The 17872-nt window shown below is 44.5% G+C and overlaps 1 protein-coding gene across 1 annotated transcript; it reads right to left on the reverse strand.

Moving 5' to 3' along the window:
- Window positions 1-3606: 3606 nt before the first annotated feature.
- LOC135913324 (uncharacterized) lies at window positions 3607-16969 on the reverse strand. The gene is made up of 5 exons (XM_065445917.1): window positions 16887-16969; window positions 12365-12433; window positions 10784-10914; window positions 4416-4574; window positions 3607-3635 (listed from the first exon to the last, which is right to left on the reverse strand). Exons 1-5 carry the CDS (start codon window positions 16940-16942, stop codon window positions 3607-3609), a joined length of 444 nt encoding a protein of 147 aa, XP_065301989.1. The 5' UTR covers window positions 16943-16969.
- Window positions 16970-17872: the final 903 nt, after the last annotated feature.

The following is a 17872-nucleotide window of genomic DNA, read 5'->3' on the forward strand; positions in this document are numbered from 1 at the left end:
TCAAGCTAAAAAATAACTGCATCTTTCTCAAACAAACCTTGCATGGTTGAGCACAATATGTGCTACACGTGATACGAAACCACACAGGTTGTTTCTTTGCAACATTTACACCGAAACAGCTACAGGATACTGCAGTGACTCAGACAACCACCTTTTGATGTTCCTATCACATGCATAGTCTAGAGACTTTTAGCTACTGACTAGTTGTGTCGAGGTAGCCCACTGGTCGCACAGTAAACTATAAGTAGGAAATCACGATAGCTTACTCAATGCTGGTAGTCCTGAACTGCCTTCGTCTGGTCAGCATTTGTAGGCACTCTTCCGCTTCGGCTAAAATAAAGAGGAACATAGCCATCAGTAAAGATAGGGTAGGAAACCTTAAACACTCCATAATGTAAATTCATCTTCATCATCATCAGCCTGGTTACGCCCACTGCAGGGCAAAGGCCTCTCCCATATTTCTCCAACAACCCCGGTCATGTACTAATTGTGGCCATGCCGTCCCTGCAAATTTCTTAATCTCATCCGCCCACCTAACTTTCTGCCGTCCCCTGCTACGCTTCCCTTCCCTTGGAATCCAGTCCGTAACCCTTAATGACCATCGGTTATCTTCCCTCCTCATTACATGTCCTGCCCATGCCCATTTCTTTTTCTTGATTTCAACTAAGATGTCATTAACTCGCGTTCGTTCCCTCACCCAATCTGCTCTTTTCTTATCCCTTAACGTTACACCTATCATTCTTCTTTCCATAGCTCGTTGCGTCGTCCTCAATTTGAGTAGAACCCTTTTCGTAAGCCTCCAGGTTTCTGCCCCGTAGGTGAGTACTGGTAAGACACAGCTATTATACGCTTTTCTTTTGAGGGACAATGGCAACCTGCTGTTCATGATCTGAGAATGCCTGCCAAACGCACCCCAGCCCATTCTTATTCTTCTGATTATTTCTGTCTCATGATCCGGATCCGCAGTCACTACCTGCCCTAAGTAGATGTATTCCCTTACGACTTCCAGTGCCTCGCTGCCTATTGTAAACTGCTGTTCTCTTCCGAGACTGTTAAACATTACTTTAGTTTTCTGCAGATTAATTTTTAGACCCACTCTTCTGCTTTGCCTCTCCAGGTCAGTGAGCATGCATTGCAGTTGGTGCCCTGAGTTACTAAGCAAGGCAATATCATCAGCGAATCGCAAGCTACTAAGGTATTCTCCATTAACTTTTATCCCCATTTCTTCCCAATCCAGGTCTCTGAATACCTCCTGTAAACACGCTGTGAATAGCATTGGAGAGATCGTATCTCCCTGCCTGACGCCTTTCTTTATTGGGATTTTGTTGCTTTCTTTATGGAGGACTACGGTGGCTGTGGAGCCGCTATAGATATTTTTCAGTATTTTTACATATGGTTCGTCTACACCCTGATTCCGTAATGCCTCCATGACTGCTGAGGTTTCGACAGAATCAAATGCTTTCTCGTAATCAATGAAGGCTATATATAAGGGTTGGTTGTATTCCGCACATTTCTCTATCACCTGATTGATAGTGTGAATATGATCTATTGTTGAGTAGCCTTTACGGAATCCTGCCTGGTCCTTTGCTTGACAGAAGTCTAAGGTGTTCCTGATTCTATTTGCGATTACCTTAGTAAATAGTTTGTAGGCAACAGACAGTAAGCTGATCGGTCTATAATTTTTCAAGTCTTTGGCGTCCCCTTTCTTATGGATTAGGATTATGTTAGCGTTTTTCCAAGATTCCGGTACGCTCGACGTTATGAGGTATTGCGTATACAGGGTGGCCAGTTTCTCTAGAACAATCTGCCCACCATCCTTCAGTAAATCTGTTGTTATCTGATCCTCCCCAGCTGCCTTCCCCCTTTGCATATCTCCCAAGGCTTTCTTTACTTCTTCCGGCGTTACCTGTGGGATTTCGAATTCCTCTAGACTATTTTCTCTTTCATTATCGTCGTGGGTGGCACTGGTACTGTATAAATCTCTATAGAACTCCTCAGCCACTTGTACTATCTCATCCATATTAGTAATGATATTGCCGGCTTTGTCTCTTAACGCATACATCTGATTCTTGCCAATTCCTAGTTTCTTCTTCACTGTTTTTAGGCTTCCTCCGTTCCTGACAGCATGTTCAATTCTATCCATATTATAATTCCTTATGTCAGCTGTCTTACGCTTGCTGATTAACTTCGAAAGTTCTGCCAGTTCTATTCTAGCTGTAGGGTTAGAGGCTTTCATATATTGGCGTTTCTTGATGAGATCTTTCGTGTCCTGCGATAGTTTACTGGTATCCTGCCTAACTGAGTTACCACCGACTTCCATTGCACACTCCTTAATGATGTCCACGAGATTGTCGTTCATTGCTTCAACACTAAGGTCCTCTTCCTGAGTTAAAGCCGAATACCTGTTCTGAAGCTTGATCTGGAATTCCTCTATTTTCCCTCTTACCGCTAACTCATTGATCGGCTTCTTCTTTACCAGTTTCTTCCGTTCCCTTCTCAGGTCTAGGCTAATTCGAGTTCTTACCATCCTGTGGTCACTGCAGCGCACCTTGCCGAGCACGTCCACATCTTGTATGATGCCAGGGTTAGCGCAGAGTATGAAGTCTATTTCATTTCTAGTCTCGCCGTTCGGGCCCCTCCACGTCCACTTTCGGCTATCCCGCTTGCGGAAGAAGGTATTCATTATCCTCATATTATTCTGTTCCGCAAACTCTACTAATAACTCCCCCCTGATATTCCTAGTGCCTATGCCATATTCCCCCACTGCCTTGTCTCCAGCCTGCTTTTTGCCTACCTTGGCATTGAAGTCACCCATTAGTATAGTGTATTTAGTTTTCACTCTACCCATCGCCGATTCCACGTCTTCATAGAAGCTTTCGACTTCCTGGTCATCATGACTGGATGTAGGGGCGTACACCTGTACAATCTTCATTTTGTACCTCTTATTAAGTTTCACAATAAGACCTGCCACCCTCTCGTTAATGCTATAGAATTCCTGTATGTTACCAGCTATATTCTTATTAATCAGGAATCCGATGCCTAGTTCCCTTCTCTCTGCTAAGCCCCGGTAGCACAGGACGTGCCCGCTTTTTAGCACTGTATATGCTTCTTTTGGCCTCCTAACTTCACTGAGCCCTATTATATCCCATTTACTGCCCTCTAATTCCTCCAATAGCACTGCTAGACTCGCCTCACTAGATAACGTTCTAGCGTTAAACGTTGCCAGGTTCATATTCCAATGGCGGCCTGTCCGGAGCCAGTGATTCTTAGCACCCTCTGCAGCGTCGCAGGTCTGACCGCCGCCGTGGTCAGTTGCTTCGCAGCTGCTGGGGACTGAGGGCCGGGGTTTGATTGTGTTGTTCATACAGGAGGTTGTGGCCAAGTACTGCACCAGGGTGGCCAATGTAAATTAAAGGGGCATAAAGTGTGGCGTCTCAATGACACAGGATGGCGTGGCCAAAGGCGAAAAGCTGAGACAAAGAACAATGCAATATGCGAGTGCAGAAGCGACAAGCACAAGCAGATGCAAAAGCGAAGTTTATAAACCTGTTGCATAATCCCAGTATCCCAGCACGCACAAAAGGAAACCATGGGCTTCTGCCACCATCACGAAGGTATGGCAGTGAAGTATGGAGCTGTGTGCAAGCACGGGACGCACATAGAAAAAGTCGTGGGCCATGCATGCCCTGCTACTGGAGGCATAGAGTGTGCGGTGGCATTTTGCTTGCACAGCGTCACATATCATGTAGCCCGACTGAGACAGACAGAATATCTTTGCGCATTCCCACGTCTGCACCACAAACGTATCAGGGCCTACTACAAAGCAAAAGCAGCGACGAGGGGAGGCCTTGACTGCAGGGGCTGCAAGTTATTTGTCGAGTCTTGTCATATCAGATTCTATCGGAGCAAAGCACATGAATAAAAGGGAAGCAAAGCAAGAAACACGACATGCTGCGATATCTTATGCACTCGAGTAGCGATCGCACACACTCATCTAGCACGGCCCGGGCCCGACCTCACACACAGTAGAATAATTCGGTCACATGATCGGGTCAGCTTGTCAAAGTCACCACTGCCCGGCACCTCATCCTCTGCTTAAGAAGCACGACTGCTGTGGCACATACACGCCCGCAGAGACAAGTGACGCAGCTTGTACAACAGTGCTGCAGTCGATGCACACGAAAAATGAATAACTAGCCATGTGCACACTGTGGTACACAGGCTTTTAAATATACTGACCGGTAAAATAACGCTGGTGCACTTAAAACAGTGGGAATGGCCATGCAGTGGCCTTGTTTACTGGTTTTGTCGGTGCACTGAACACCACCTTGATTGTTACTCACTCATTGTACACCTTAAAGCGGGAACTGAACATGTAAGACACAAAATGCTGGCATAGTAGCATGCAGCAGTACGAACATCAGTGAAGGAAGGCAGCAGAAACAGCACAAAGCACAGGAACGCATGGCGGGGGCAGGCTGCCAAGAGCCTGCCAGTGTCAACGCCCCACAGTGGTGGCCAGAAACCCACGTCGCCTGACTGAAGCGCAGTGTTGCAGGCATCATGGAAGTCCCCTGTTTGGTGCACCAACTTAAATTAGATAGGCCATGTTCTTATGACGATAGCTGTATGCTTCCCAAAAAACAGATACAACACAGATTTGAAATAAAATTGCATATTAAACACTACTGTAACACTATAAACCAGTTCAGACTGGCAATGTATTATATTACAAACACTCTCCCGCTCATTCAGCAGAAAAGGCTCGAATACCAATGGAGGAAATGAAGACCATTCTTTTCTTCTATTTGTCTTCACCATATTTACTGGCATAGTGATTGCACCCTTGAGTTTTGTCGTCAAAATTAAATTTTTTCCCCCGGTGTAATGATCGCACCCCGAACTCGTGGCAGCGATATGTCGTGTGCCAGGTCTAGCTAATGGTAATCATGCTTACCATCTGTTGAATGCCACGCAAACAACTCTCGAAGACATACCAAGCGGTCTGCACGCACCAAACATTCTTAAGCAGATGCCTAATTTTACTCGTTTTATCACTTTGCGCACTTCCATGAAAAAAAAAAGCTACAACCAAACTTACCCTGGCTTTATTATTTGTAGGCTTCGTAATGGTTTTGGTCAACAACAACAACAAAAAAGGCGCCTTTTGATTCTTCTCGTCTGCACTCGTGCGCATGCAACAAATTGCGAGCGGAAACAATAGTACCCTCGTTTACACTGATACGTTAGAAGTGTACCTTATTCATACGTCAACGCTTGTAACACAGCTAAGATATTCGCCCACCCTTAGCGGAAACATGCCGTATTAGGAGAGTAGTGAAGACAAATGCCGCGGCTCCCGTAGCATGCCCGCCATGTGTGTCTATGTCACTGGCACGTAAGCACGCCCATCTCCGTTTCTATCCCCTTAAAGTGAACATGGCTATGTTATCATCACAAACTTGCCGATATTTACGATATTATTCATTACAGATACGGAAGAAACTGTTTCAATGCTCGTAATGTACCCATGAGAAGAAAAAAAATCACGTTTGGCGCGTTCGGCTTCCTCCGCTGGCCATCATTTTTGTTTTCATGTTCCGCACTGTTCAGCAGCAGCCACTTGCTTGTTCACCTGTTGTCATCCCGCAGGAAATGCGGGATGAAAATTTTTTTCTTAAATAGGGAAATTTAACCCGCGTAATAATCGCACCCCTGAATTTGCGTCAATTTTTTTGACAAAAGAGTGTGATCATTATGCGAGTAAACATGGTATTTCTGCACCAGAACCTCAGACGTCTGGCAACGCCACAAATCTTAAAGTACTTTCCGAGATTTTGTCACTGGAAACATTATCTAAGCTTGTTTGGTTGTGCCATTTGTTTCCTTTAAAAGACGGTACTGTACTTCTTGCCAATAGATAAACAAAGCTTGTCTTAGATGCTGTAAAAATCCACATCACAGTGGGCTGGTACTGGAACATGGTGGCCATGTCTCCATCCGTCTTTCTTTTTTGCATGTCCACTGGCTTGCCGAAGCTTCCTCTCATGGTAAAGATTGGCCGCTTTGTTATCACAGAAGTGTAACTCACAAATGACAGCTTGTTATTCCTTTGCTAGTGTCTCTTTCCAGCATCCAACTGCTAAAATAAGTCAGCAACAGTAATATAAGAAGCCTCATTAGGGTAATTTTCAAAGCACTCCAATTTCATTCCAAAAAAAAGAAACCGTTCCTAAAGCACCTTCAATTTGGTGCATGACATTATGCTCAGCCTCTGAGCACAAAGCCTCTCCACAAGTAGCTTGCATGAAGAAGGTCAGCTAGCCTCAGTAGCATAAAGTAGCCAGTGTGTTTTACACAATAATATATTGCACATAAATCTAAAATTACCAGGAATTTCAGACAATGGCACCACTGTACTTTGTATCGTGCTTTCTGTACTCGCCGATGAACCCCCTCTTGTTAATACCAACTTGGAAGACACTACACCTCTCGTAGCGCATGCGCTGCTCAGGGAAGCTAAGCCTGTAGGGTGTGTGAATAGAAAATGTTCAATTTCGTTTCGAATAATAAAAACATGAGGCGAATTGAACATTTTTTTAGTACGAATACTCCTGTTCTTACATAAATGCAATTTTTTTTTGCCAGCTGGAGGCGTGCGAAAAACATGTAAGTTTATCGCACAGCACACGATGTAAAAGAAAATTGTGCTTTGTGCCTAACAAAATTCTCTACAACACTTTTGCTTGGCAGTATCACATCTGCAGTTATTTAATGTCGTCAGGAATGATGGATAGCTGCCCCTGACACGTTCCAGGGGCAGTGACACTCTCCTGCATGTCACAATTCCTTTAGACACCAAAAAGAGCCACTCACTAGACACACTAGTGTCTGGTATCAACATGTAGCTATTCACAAGGCTCGCCAACAGTGAACATCGTGCTTACACCACCGCACACACGAATCTTCTTTTTGGTCCAATATTTCCCATCTTTCAACCTGTCCTCATGGCAATGAAAATTGCTGCTGGTTGACGAGTTGATCAAGTCTTTCCACAGTGTTGACGTAGAAGGAACCTCTTCAGAAGCTTTTATCGTTAAAGACTTGTATGGGTTCGTTGAAATTTTCTACTCTTCTTTTACACCCAGATTTTTAACAGTCTGCCAATGAAGCATCCTGGTGGTGCTCAGCTACTTTATACTGATATATACACTGCCAAGGTTGCTGGCCAAATTTGTAGTTTGGAAACTGTGTATTTAGGTGCATGGCCAGTTTAGTAGCAGATGAAGAGGTTCCCACCTGGCGGATGGTGTTGTACAAATGCCTGAAGAGGCAGCACAGTGTGAATACTTGGGCTGATAGTGTCGAGTCCCTGCAAGCACTGGCAGGTGCAGACGGTGCCCCCTTTTTACTTTTGATATGCTTGACTGCGCAGCAAATACACTTGACCGCACTGCAGCATGCATGCGTCACTGCATAACACATTGTACCGCGGCAAACTAACACATAGAGCTGACAACAGCAATTTTCAGGAGTTCGAATATTTTGAATAAGGAAAGTGCCTTTCGAATTGAATACCAACTGATTCGAATCAAATATTCCATGTTTCAATGCTCACACAGCTCTGCTTAATTTGCTTTATTTTTGTACCTTTTTGTCTACCTGATGTCTCGGCTAATGCAGAGCAAGTAAAAAAAAAGGTCAAAGCCTTTTGCGCAAGTGAAGCAAGCTGTATATTCTTTGCATGCCCCCGAAAAAGCCATCGGCATATTTAAGGAATACTGAAGAAAAATATGAAAAAATATGAGCCCATATAGAGGGACAGAGGTTCACAGCCCCGCAGTGGGAAAAGGGGAAAGGATAAAAAAAAAGAAAAAGTACATCGTAGGGTGCAGTGCCGGATTGAATGCCAAACGAGCAGCAAACTGCCTGTGTATCATCAGAACACAGCGAAAGCAATCGCATAGCTGCAGGCAAGCACGGCACAGATGGCATGTGAGATTGCCTGCTACATAGCAGGTGCCATCGATGGGCCTGTTCATCACCAGACCAATCATCGCGGCCAATGCATCCACTTCTACCACCGCTCACAGTGGCATAAGAATCTGCTACAATTTGTTCCTGACACGAAATAGTAACTAATAAAATGAGGTAATGACAAAACTACACCTGTTCTGCAAAGATGCTAAACCACTGGCGACACGGGGAGTCACGATACGAGGGTTTTTCGCGGGCAGGCAGCACACACCGGCCGTCTCAGCAAAAGCTCCTCTTTTAGCTTGCACGTTTGCTCTTCGTACCAACAGTGTTGAGAAAGCCAATTGTCTTTATTACAAGGAAGCTTTCTTCTTCTTTTTGGACCTTTCTGTTGGGTATCGTGTGCACAATGCCCTCTAGAGCTCCCTGAGCATCGCCACATTAGCCTCTCGACAACTGTAATCATCCGTGCAAGTCCAGAGGGGACGTGGATAAAACTGTAGAGAGGAGGAAGAGAATGGGAAGAACCGACACAGTCACGAAACGAGTGAATAGAGAGGTTAAGCTTATCTGGTATTTGGGTAAACGGGTGCGGTCTGCATGGCGCAGAGCTCATAAAAACAAAAACAGCTAATATTGCATTAACCAAGTGTATTCTACTTTGCTGCTGGTGTAAATATTTGGCACTGGCGTAATCGTGTTCCTGCCAACAATTTACACATGCAGCAAAGTAAAACACACTTGATTACTACAATATTAGCTGTTTTTGTTTCTTTGAGCTCTGCGCTGCCAGGTGGCTGCACCATGCAGGCCACTCCCGTTTACACCTCTGCCCCAATCCCACGTCTGCCTGTGGTTACCTGAATAGCGGACAAGCTAAACCTCTCCAGTCACAACTTTGCCACTCTCTCAGTTCCCATACAGGGGAGAAGGTGGGAGAAGGAAAAGATGACGAGAGGAGGCAAGGAAACGGCACTTTGAGACAAACTCAAGGTACAATACGGTTTGCTTCCGCTATTTCTGAAAAGTAAAGACAATGCAAATTTGTCAGGCGGACAACTGACACAGCGAATGCAGATATAAAGCCACATATTATCACAGTAGGCTCCAGGCGACACAACGGAAACGGTCACGCATTAAATCGACACCTCTGTGCCCACTGCAGCAGCTCCGAGGCTATAACACTGCCCAAGGTCACACGTATGATCCCAACTGCGGCAGCCGCATTCGTTCGTGCACTTAGATTTAGGTGCACATTAAAAAAGACTAGTGTTAAAATTAATCCGGAGTCCGTCACTATGGCGTGCCTAATGATCCGATTGTGGTTTTTGCCCATTCGGCCTCATAATTCAATTAAAATTTAACACTTCTGCCCCAATGCGATGTGCCATGTGAGGCAACGAAACGCTCAACCCTCTCAGAGGTTATGAAATATGGCACAACAATGCCAAGTTGCAGAGTGGTGGGTAAGTTGGTACGTGTCTCAGTTTCTGGTGCCCATCTCGGCCATGGCTACACATCGCTGTAAGCACGGCTGAGCGCATGCCAGCCATGCACCAAGCTGCAGAGGTAATCTGTAGCGTGTGCAAAGAGTGGGCGTGCCCAGATGACAGGCATGGCACCATGTAAGCTGTCCTACCCCACATTTTGTATTCGAGGTTGCATAATCTCGAGTTTGGGTGACCCTTTGGAGCAAGAGGCAGACGAAGCATTCGTTCTCCCCTGCCAACACTTTTCCTGATAGCATTGTCCCAGTGCGCGCAACCCTATTAGCCATTGGGGCGGGGTGCAGGCAAAGGAGTGGCTGGCTTCGTTTAATTCGTAGCGCCTAGAAGATATTGTCAACGTATGCGGCATGAAACCGTATCATTCGTCACCGATTCCCAAAAAATGAATTATTCTCGAATTCAAATTTGCTTTTTCCGATTGCCCTATAATCCAGAAAATTCTGCAGCCCCTTTCCGTGCAAGAAAAATCGATCAGTGACTGTACTTATTTGCATAAATGGTCGAATTTCCGTACAACGAAATTTCCACATAACGAAGCAAGTTGCTAATTTTACCGACTTCGTTATATTGAGGTTTAACTGTATCACATTTGTCCACTTTAGATGCTCCCATGAATTCAATTTACAGAACTGGAATATTTGTTTTAGGTGCACAGATATGAATTTGTAAACTTTAAGCTTCAACATTTTTGTAGCATACTATTTTGAATTTTTTCGAAAAATTCCAGGCTTTAAATCAAAATGCTGCTTTCTTGAGTCAGACAAACTTAATTTTCTCTTTCAAATGCACCAAATTTTATTCCTTCCAATTGGTCCAGTGGTTGTCTCATCAAAGCAGTTCTGCGTTTTACAGGTATTTGAAAGGGCAAATCAAAGTTGGCACCTAGCTAAAGGTTTTTGTAACATTGTTTGAAACTAATAGACAAATCACTGTAATACCCATCATTCCAATATTCTGGATAGAGTGCTTTACCGGTGAAGTGTGCAAATCCCCACAGCACCAGATTTATCTCAACACTCAGTAACAGCTGAGGAATTCAGTGCCAGCTCTGCATACAAACACACTGTACTTGCACTCCCTATGTGCCAGCACTCTGAAGCAGCTCCTGAGAAGGTGAAATTGCGAAATAAGTTTGCAGGCTGAACTGTGATGTCATGGAAATGAGCGCACAAGGCACGTTTATAGAAATTCTCTTTGAGTTGGACAGCACGGTATTCACTCCTTCTGTAGGTTGTGGTCCCATATTACACTTTTCTTAGTACGACGCTCTTTGTTTCAACACTCTCCGTGCCTCTCACCTCGGACGAGGGCGGCCTTTCTGCGGTAGAGCACCCAGAGCCCCATGATGAGCTGGCACGACAGCCGCAGGGAGAAACGCAGCGACTTGTTTCCAAAGATCCCTTTGGTCAGCTCGCGCTGAAGGTCCTCACTGCGCGTACACACACTGTCATCTCACCTGAGAAAACAACTACCATACAGGCACGTGACGTGACACTAAAGTGAAGGGGACCCAAGCACAAATATTTTTCAGTTCCTCAGGCAGGTTGGCCAGTGTAAACAGTAGGCCATTAAATGCATCTGCCCAACCCAGCGCTTGAAACGATTAACAGGACCGGGGAAGCTTCAACCTGAAGTTTTGGCAAGAGAACTTGCATTTATGCGGGCAACAACTGCATTCCATGGGCAGTTTACGCCGCAATGATCGTTTGTTCATCGATACTGCAAGCCCCCAAAAGCGCCCTTACATGAGTGGTAATACGGAACATAAGACCTACTATATCATGCTTTCATATAAAACATAACAGAAGGCATACGCATAGCAGTAGGCGAGGTAGTGCATGCTTTTTGCGCATATAAGGCAGTAAAACTAACAGTACAGACAACATTTTTCACATTCACAGTAAGGACAAAAATATAGCGCACAATGAGTGTGTAGCACATCTTATGAGAACGCACAAACTTCAATTTCGGGGAGCTATGCCATTACTATAAATAAATGTATAAGCAGCGTTAAAAATAGACTCGCAGAAGATGTTACCGTCCATTGGTTTTGTCCTATTCGTGGCTCTCTGAGAAACATACTTATTAATGTAACCCATCAATCTAGTCAATATATATGCACAAACTAGCCCATCAAAATGCCCTAGTGATTTACATTTACATAAAAATTGGCATTAATGAGAACAGTTCCTCACAACTGTTAGTTAAGAACCAGACCTTCCACTGCACTTAGTGTATTACCTTCATAATTAACTCAAACAATGAATATCAAATGCAGCCTGTGAAACGCGACGCAACACCCTAGTGTTGATTCCCTTTGATCCAGACGGAAAGGGCAACGCTGTCATTGTAAAGCCCCTGAAATTACGTAAAGCAGCATCACTCTCCTCCTCCGCCTTCGCTCTTCTTCGTTTCTCCTCTCTTTCACGCTCCCTCCTCGACTGTGGCGACGCCTACGCCGCTCGAGCGTAGCAACGGCGCCAACATGCGCTCCTCGCCAATCCATAGATGCTTCTCGAACGAAAACGGCGCTGGAGCACGGTGTGAGGGCCCACCGGATGTTATTAGGCCAAAAACGACGCTGTGTAGGCCTCGGCCAGAGAGCGCGAGGAGGAGGCATTTTTTAAAGCGTGGCGCTACTTTACGAAGTTTAACGGGCTTCAGTCTACTGGGCTTGTCAGTCGCTCCATGGTCAACCCTACAAGGAAAGGGTGAAGATGCACTGTTTGGCACTGCATGGCGGCTTACGCTATTGATACCACGCGACTCATGATAGCGCAGCCAATGTTCATGTGGCCAATCTAAAGAAAGGATCCACACGAGCCACACAATAAAACCGAGTGACTTCCATCATCTAAGCCTTTGGCCAATGTGCTCACCTCAGCTTGGCCAAGGATATATTCAAGAGCTTCACATGGCGGACAGACTTTGGCGAGGTCGCTGCCAACCTGCGAGGAAGACACGGCAAAAAGGTTGGCATAGTTGCGTAAAAGATGCTACGTGTGAACGATAGATCTAGGCTTGGGTTACTTTCTTGATACTATCACAGCATTCATATGCGTGAAAAAAAGATAGGTTGTAAGCAAAGAAAATAAATTTTCCTTCTCGAAAACATAGGAATTATTGCATGTTGTGGATTTCCCTACGTGTTTAACCTCTGACAGCAAGAATTCTTTTGCCTGTAGAAGAGCCGTTTGTTACCATGGGCGAGATTTCTAGACTCGTTTAAAGAAAACCGAAATGGCCATCAAGCACAAAACAATGTCTTTGTAGTATTCGCATGTTTTCGCAGTGATCAGACTCAGGCTTGGCAGGTGAACCGTCTCTCAGAAATGGCAACTTGAACTTATGCAGCTGGATGGACACAGCCACATAATCTTCTTATGTTAGTAGCAAACAATGCACAAAGCGTCATTTTCAGTCAGAAATAACTACACACTGACATGTTTTTGCTGGATAACCCTACCCAGCAATGGATGTTAGCCCTAGGAGCTAACTTCGGTTGCCATTGTTGCTCAACTGTTAATATAAGGTTCAGTTTCACAAGCTCCTGTGCACAGTTCTTGCACTCGTAAAAAACAAATAAATATAAAAAATGATACCCATATTGGTCGTGTAAGCATCCACGGTATTATGCGTTTTGCACCATTCTATAAAATGCAAAAAAAATAAATTAAAATGTGAAAAAAAGAAAGAACTGCATCCTATATTCCAGGAAGTATGGTACTGCATAAATATATTACGTAACTATTTGGAGGAAACAGCACTAAGTGCAATGTTCCTTTATTTAAAAAATTTCATTAAACGACGCAGGTGGAATGTAATAGAGAGTAGGCCAGGACACTCATTGGCAAAGGGGGCGAGTTGTCACTCTTTCACCCACCCCACAAGATCAACAAGGGTGTGAAATTGAGCTTGTTGGTAAAACATGCTTCGAAGTTTTGATCAACAGTGCAAGGACACCAGAGGGGACAGAAGAGAAGGCAGTGTGTTGGACTTCCAACAATTTTTATTGTCTGAAGTTTAGTGCTCTGTTCTGGAAAGAACATGGCGCTGAACTTCAAACAATAAAAATTATTGGAAGTCTAACGCTCTGTTCTCTCTTCTGCCTTCTCTGGTGTCCTTGAGCTGTTAATCAAAACTTTGAAACTCCAAGATCAGGTGTGCGCATAAGTTCAGAGCAGGCAACAAGAGGTCAAGACACTATATGACCTCTGAGACCATGACGTGTCGGTCAAAGAGTGGCTCCCTGTCACCTCCTGTGAGGTCATGCTGAGGCTGTGCCCAAAGCGTTTGAGAGTGCAGCATACACTGCGAGCATAGCGCACGCTCTTAAACATGATGGACTAGACAAGTGGTGTTATGAAAAATGTTGCGGTTGCCACGTCATCATGCCACAATTTTATATAGTCCACTTCCTGGGCATGTATGTTCTACTCCAATCGACTGCTCCCATGCGTGCTGCATGTACGGTATGATGTTCCGTCCCCTGTTTGGCTTTCGACATGTCGTGGCGCACCTCTGTCGGCCAGCCAGTGAAACACCCTAAGACATTCTTTCTCATCAGAGTATACAGTCAAACCCGACAATATTCAACTCGCAAAAAAAGCCTATCAGTTCAATATAGAGCATACCTGCTAAATCATTGGATGTCATAAAAGCACATACCATTTACAAAATCACTTTATTGATGAAACTAGCTTAGTTTCGCATGAAATAGTCCTGCATTTTCTTCTGCTTGGGCAATTTCACTGCCTGCGACGCATGCACTTTTCCACATTGTCTAAGGAGCCGGAGTAGCTGAGGCCGCAACCTTCTGCCTTTGTGCAGAAGCACCAGACTGGTGCGAGTGCACCAATCACTTCGGAAGACGTGGGCAAAGGATCGTCGTTGCTTTCGTCATTGTGCCCACTTTCAGTTCTGCTCGGTACAACGTAGGGAATGTAGTCTTTGTTTTCAGGCTCTCTTGTGGTCTCGACACCACCATTTGCACTCACAAACTTGTCCACCATTTATTCGTCAACAGTTTCAGGAAATTCTGATAGCTCGCTCAAACTTCGGCAACACCGGCAAAGAGCTTTATCGCATTCAGCAGAATTTACAGTCATCACCGAGCACGCGGAAACCGGCACAGCTGAAGCAACTTCGGATGAACCACTCGTACACGGCCGTGTGTACGCATCAGGCACCATGGGCACCGGGTCGCGAGTTTGGCCGTTTTAGCCCTAATCTCCCCTTATTCTTCAAGATAGTGCCGAGAATGCTCCTTAGAATCTTGCATGCTGTGGGGACATCTGAATTCTTACTGCGTTCGACCCGATTTATGATTTCGAGCTTCACGATGAAAAGCGAATTCTGCCGCTTCATCATGGCAACATTTCGGAAGAAGGCCCACAAGAGGCACACACAGTGAACCAGAAGAGCAAAGAGACAACTCGCACTTTCGACATCTTGCACGAAGAGTGCACAACAGATTCTGATTGGCTGTCTGGGCAAGCGCTGCGGGTGGGCCAGTATCATTTTTTGTAGGGGGTTGTCGACGGCTCGTCTGAGGCAGCGCGATCACAGTAAGGAGAGCGGTTGGATGGAGCGGCGTCGCCGGGTTTCCCCATCACTGTGAGGGAAAGCCAATTTCTGGGAAACCTTTTGCGCCGCTTGACATTCAATATATCGGGAGTCACTGCTATTTTCGTTCAATGTAACCGTAACTTTTGCTACGCATACTCATTCTAACTATACAGTGTCCAGAAATTGTTCGATATGTAGAATAATTCGATGTAAACGGGTTTGATATAGTCTGGTTCGACGGCATAACCAATCATCACGTGTTACAATGAAGAGTTCTTTCCCCACTCTCCTACTGCACTGGTGTTCCAATCCTAGCCAGCACTGAAGGAAGTTTGCTTAGACTGCTAAGAAGACAGTTTCGAGCACAAATAATGGAACACATTTGGAAGGCGTCACTGCGTCTTGATGCCACCTAGCATTGACAAGAAAAAGCCTTAAAAACAAATTTTATTGTTGCATTTGAACACTTTGCGTTTGCGAATCGGTGGAAAACGCAATGTCCATACTTTGTCTTGCTCATAGCAATGCATAGTTGCGTTTTCTTGTGTGTCGACAAAGTTCTCGTCAAGTTTCCAAGCATTCGGCTAAGTTACCATCTTAATTAGACAGCAAAGTAGCCCGCATCATTTCCGACTTCAATGCTGTCTTTGCGAAGCTTTTTTTTCGCAAGCTTTGTCAGAATTCGAACGAGACCTTGCTGTCCACTTAGCTATCTAATTAGCCGTCTAAGGCCAGTATTAGAATACAGCCTGCATCTGCTTGCCCATGCGTCATCAGGTCGGCAACGTTTTTTGTTCGGCTGTTTGGTACTCCCTGCCAGCTGCATCGGAAACACCACGTATGAAACACCTTTACCCTCGCATGAAAAAAAAAGCTAGCTTGTAATAAAGCCGATATTACTCAGACAACACCAATTTATTGAGAAAAAGGCTGATTAGAATGCACTATGCTATCTAGGCCTTTAGAAATAGTTAATGTGCCTTCATATTATAATTCAGCTGCAATTGGTAGCTAAATCGGAACTCAGTTTTGCCTTTAAAAGCGAAACATACGGAATGTGGAACGAAGCCTGCCAGACGCAGACACAGCGATCACAGTACTTGTCTCGGATGGGTACATTAATTCGGCCAAGACTAATTCAATAGCAGAACTTCTCCAATTTAAGTAGATAATGCCCCCTTTTGAAATAATTTGCCTACGATAAATGGCTTTGTGTACGTTCTGTTTGCTTCAGGTTAAACATGTTTATTTAAGACATCTGCAATAGTGCCGGTTACCATTATGTTATCGCAGTGATAACCCCCGTGCAGCAGTCAAAATTATTCTGCTATACAGGATGGTTTCCTTTAGTTTGAACAGACACTTTTAATAATTGTTGTACGCAGGTGCCATATTCAGCCTGTTTAGGTAGATAACTCAAAGAGGCAGACATTTTTCTTGCACAAATTGCACTGCCGCATTGGATTACTTTAAGAAACACTAATTAGTCTTTTAAGTTCACCCAATCGCACACACTGAAATTAAAATATTGAAGCCGAATTCTGGCACCAGTCTCAGAACATGTGTTAAGCAGACATAACTTCACTACTGTTTGGCTTTCAATCTTGCAATTACAACATATGCCCTGAAGTGAACAATTAAAAAGGTAATTAGTATATTTTTAACCACTGCAATTTGTTGCACAAGTAATATCCACCTTTCAAGGTGATCCATCTGAACAGGCTAACTTGCACTACCTGTTGCAGGCAATTCTTAGAAGAATCTGTTCTAACTAAAAATAAAATAAAATAAATAAACACATCGTATAGACAGCAAGAGTATTGTGCTCCTCACCAAAGCAGCCCGAACTTCCCCTTGCGCCGGTGGAGAATTTCATGCACGTAGAACATGATGGCGGTGCCTTAGATGTTGAGACTGAAATAAAGACCGCTAGCGAGATGCAGATAAGATATGGTGACTGCAGGATGTTGATATGCATGCATACTAAACAATTTGCATACAATACAAACTGCAATTCCACCTCCAATCATTTGCATGTTTAGGTAGCATATGCTACGAAGTATCACTTTTCATTTCTCCAAGGGCTATATATCCACAATGCATGTGACGTCCCGTTCAGCAACAATGGAGATGGCCTAAAGCAATTGAAGATCTTAACTGGCCAGATATAACAGTAGGTTTGAAGATTAATGTGCAAACGACATAATGACCAATAGCCTGGCAAGAAAACAAGAGTTTGTGTTTCACGGTCAGCCCCTGTAGGCTGTGCGGGATTACAATTAATCACACAAGTCACAGGAGGACCCGATTCATGAGAACAAAATTTTAGAGAAATAGGAATGAACTGCAAAGCTTATGATGCATTACACTGCGTAATTACCCACAGGCAACCAATTTCCTAGAAAAGGAAAGCGAAATAGACGCCTGTTCCCACATTGCAAGAAATGCGAAGCATGTGATGTTCCCTCGTGAGCAGTCATTTGTGGAAGCAACGGCTGGTGTGCAAACAGACACAACTCCTGCCTTTCCTGCCATGAATACCGACCAGCTTGCTCAACACTTTCAGTCTGTATAAGAAATCATTAAGGTTCATATATTGTACTTTGCTAATCAGCATGTTCTGCTGAACTGTGTAAGTTTGCCAATCACAGAGGTGATTGGAAAACTCCCACAGTGATACAGGTAGTGTGTATCATGCTGCCTATAAGAAGGTGACATTACAGAGGTATACATAGAAAAATGGACATCTCAAGGGATGGACAGCAGTCAAGCTAGGGACTTGTCTCTGAGGCCAGCGTTTAGGCCAGAGGGATTGTCCT

The sequence above is a fragment of the Dermacentor albipictus genome, chromosome 6 (assembly GCF_038994185.2).
Source record: "Dermacentor albipictus isolate Rhodes 1998 colony chromosome 6, USDA_Dalb.pri_finalv2, whole genome shotgun sequence".
NCBI classification, from domain to species: domain Eukaryota; kingdom Metazoa; phylum Arthropoda; class Arachnida; order Ixodida; family Ixodidae; genus Dermacentor; species Dermacentor albipictus.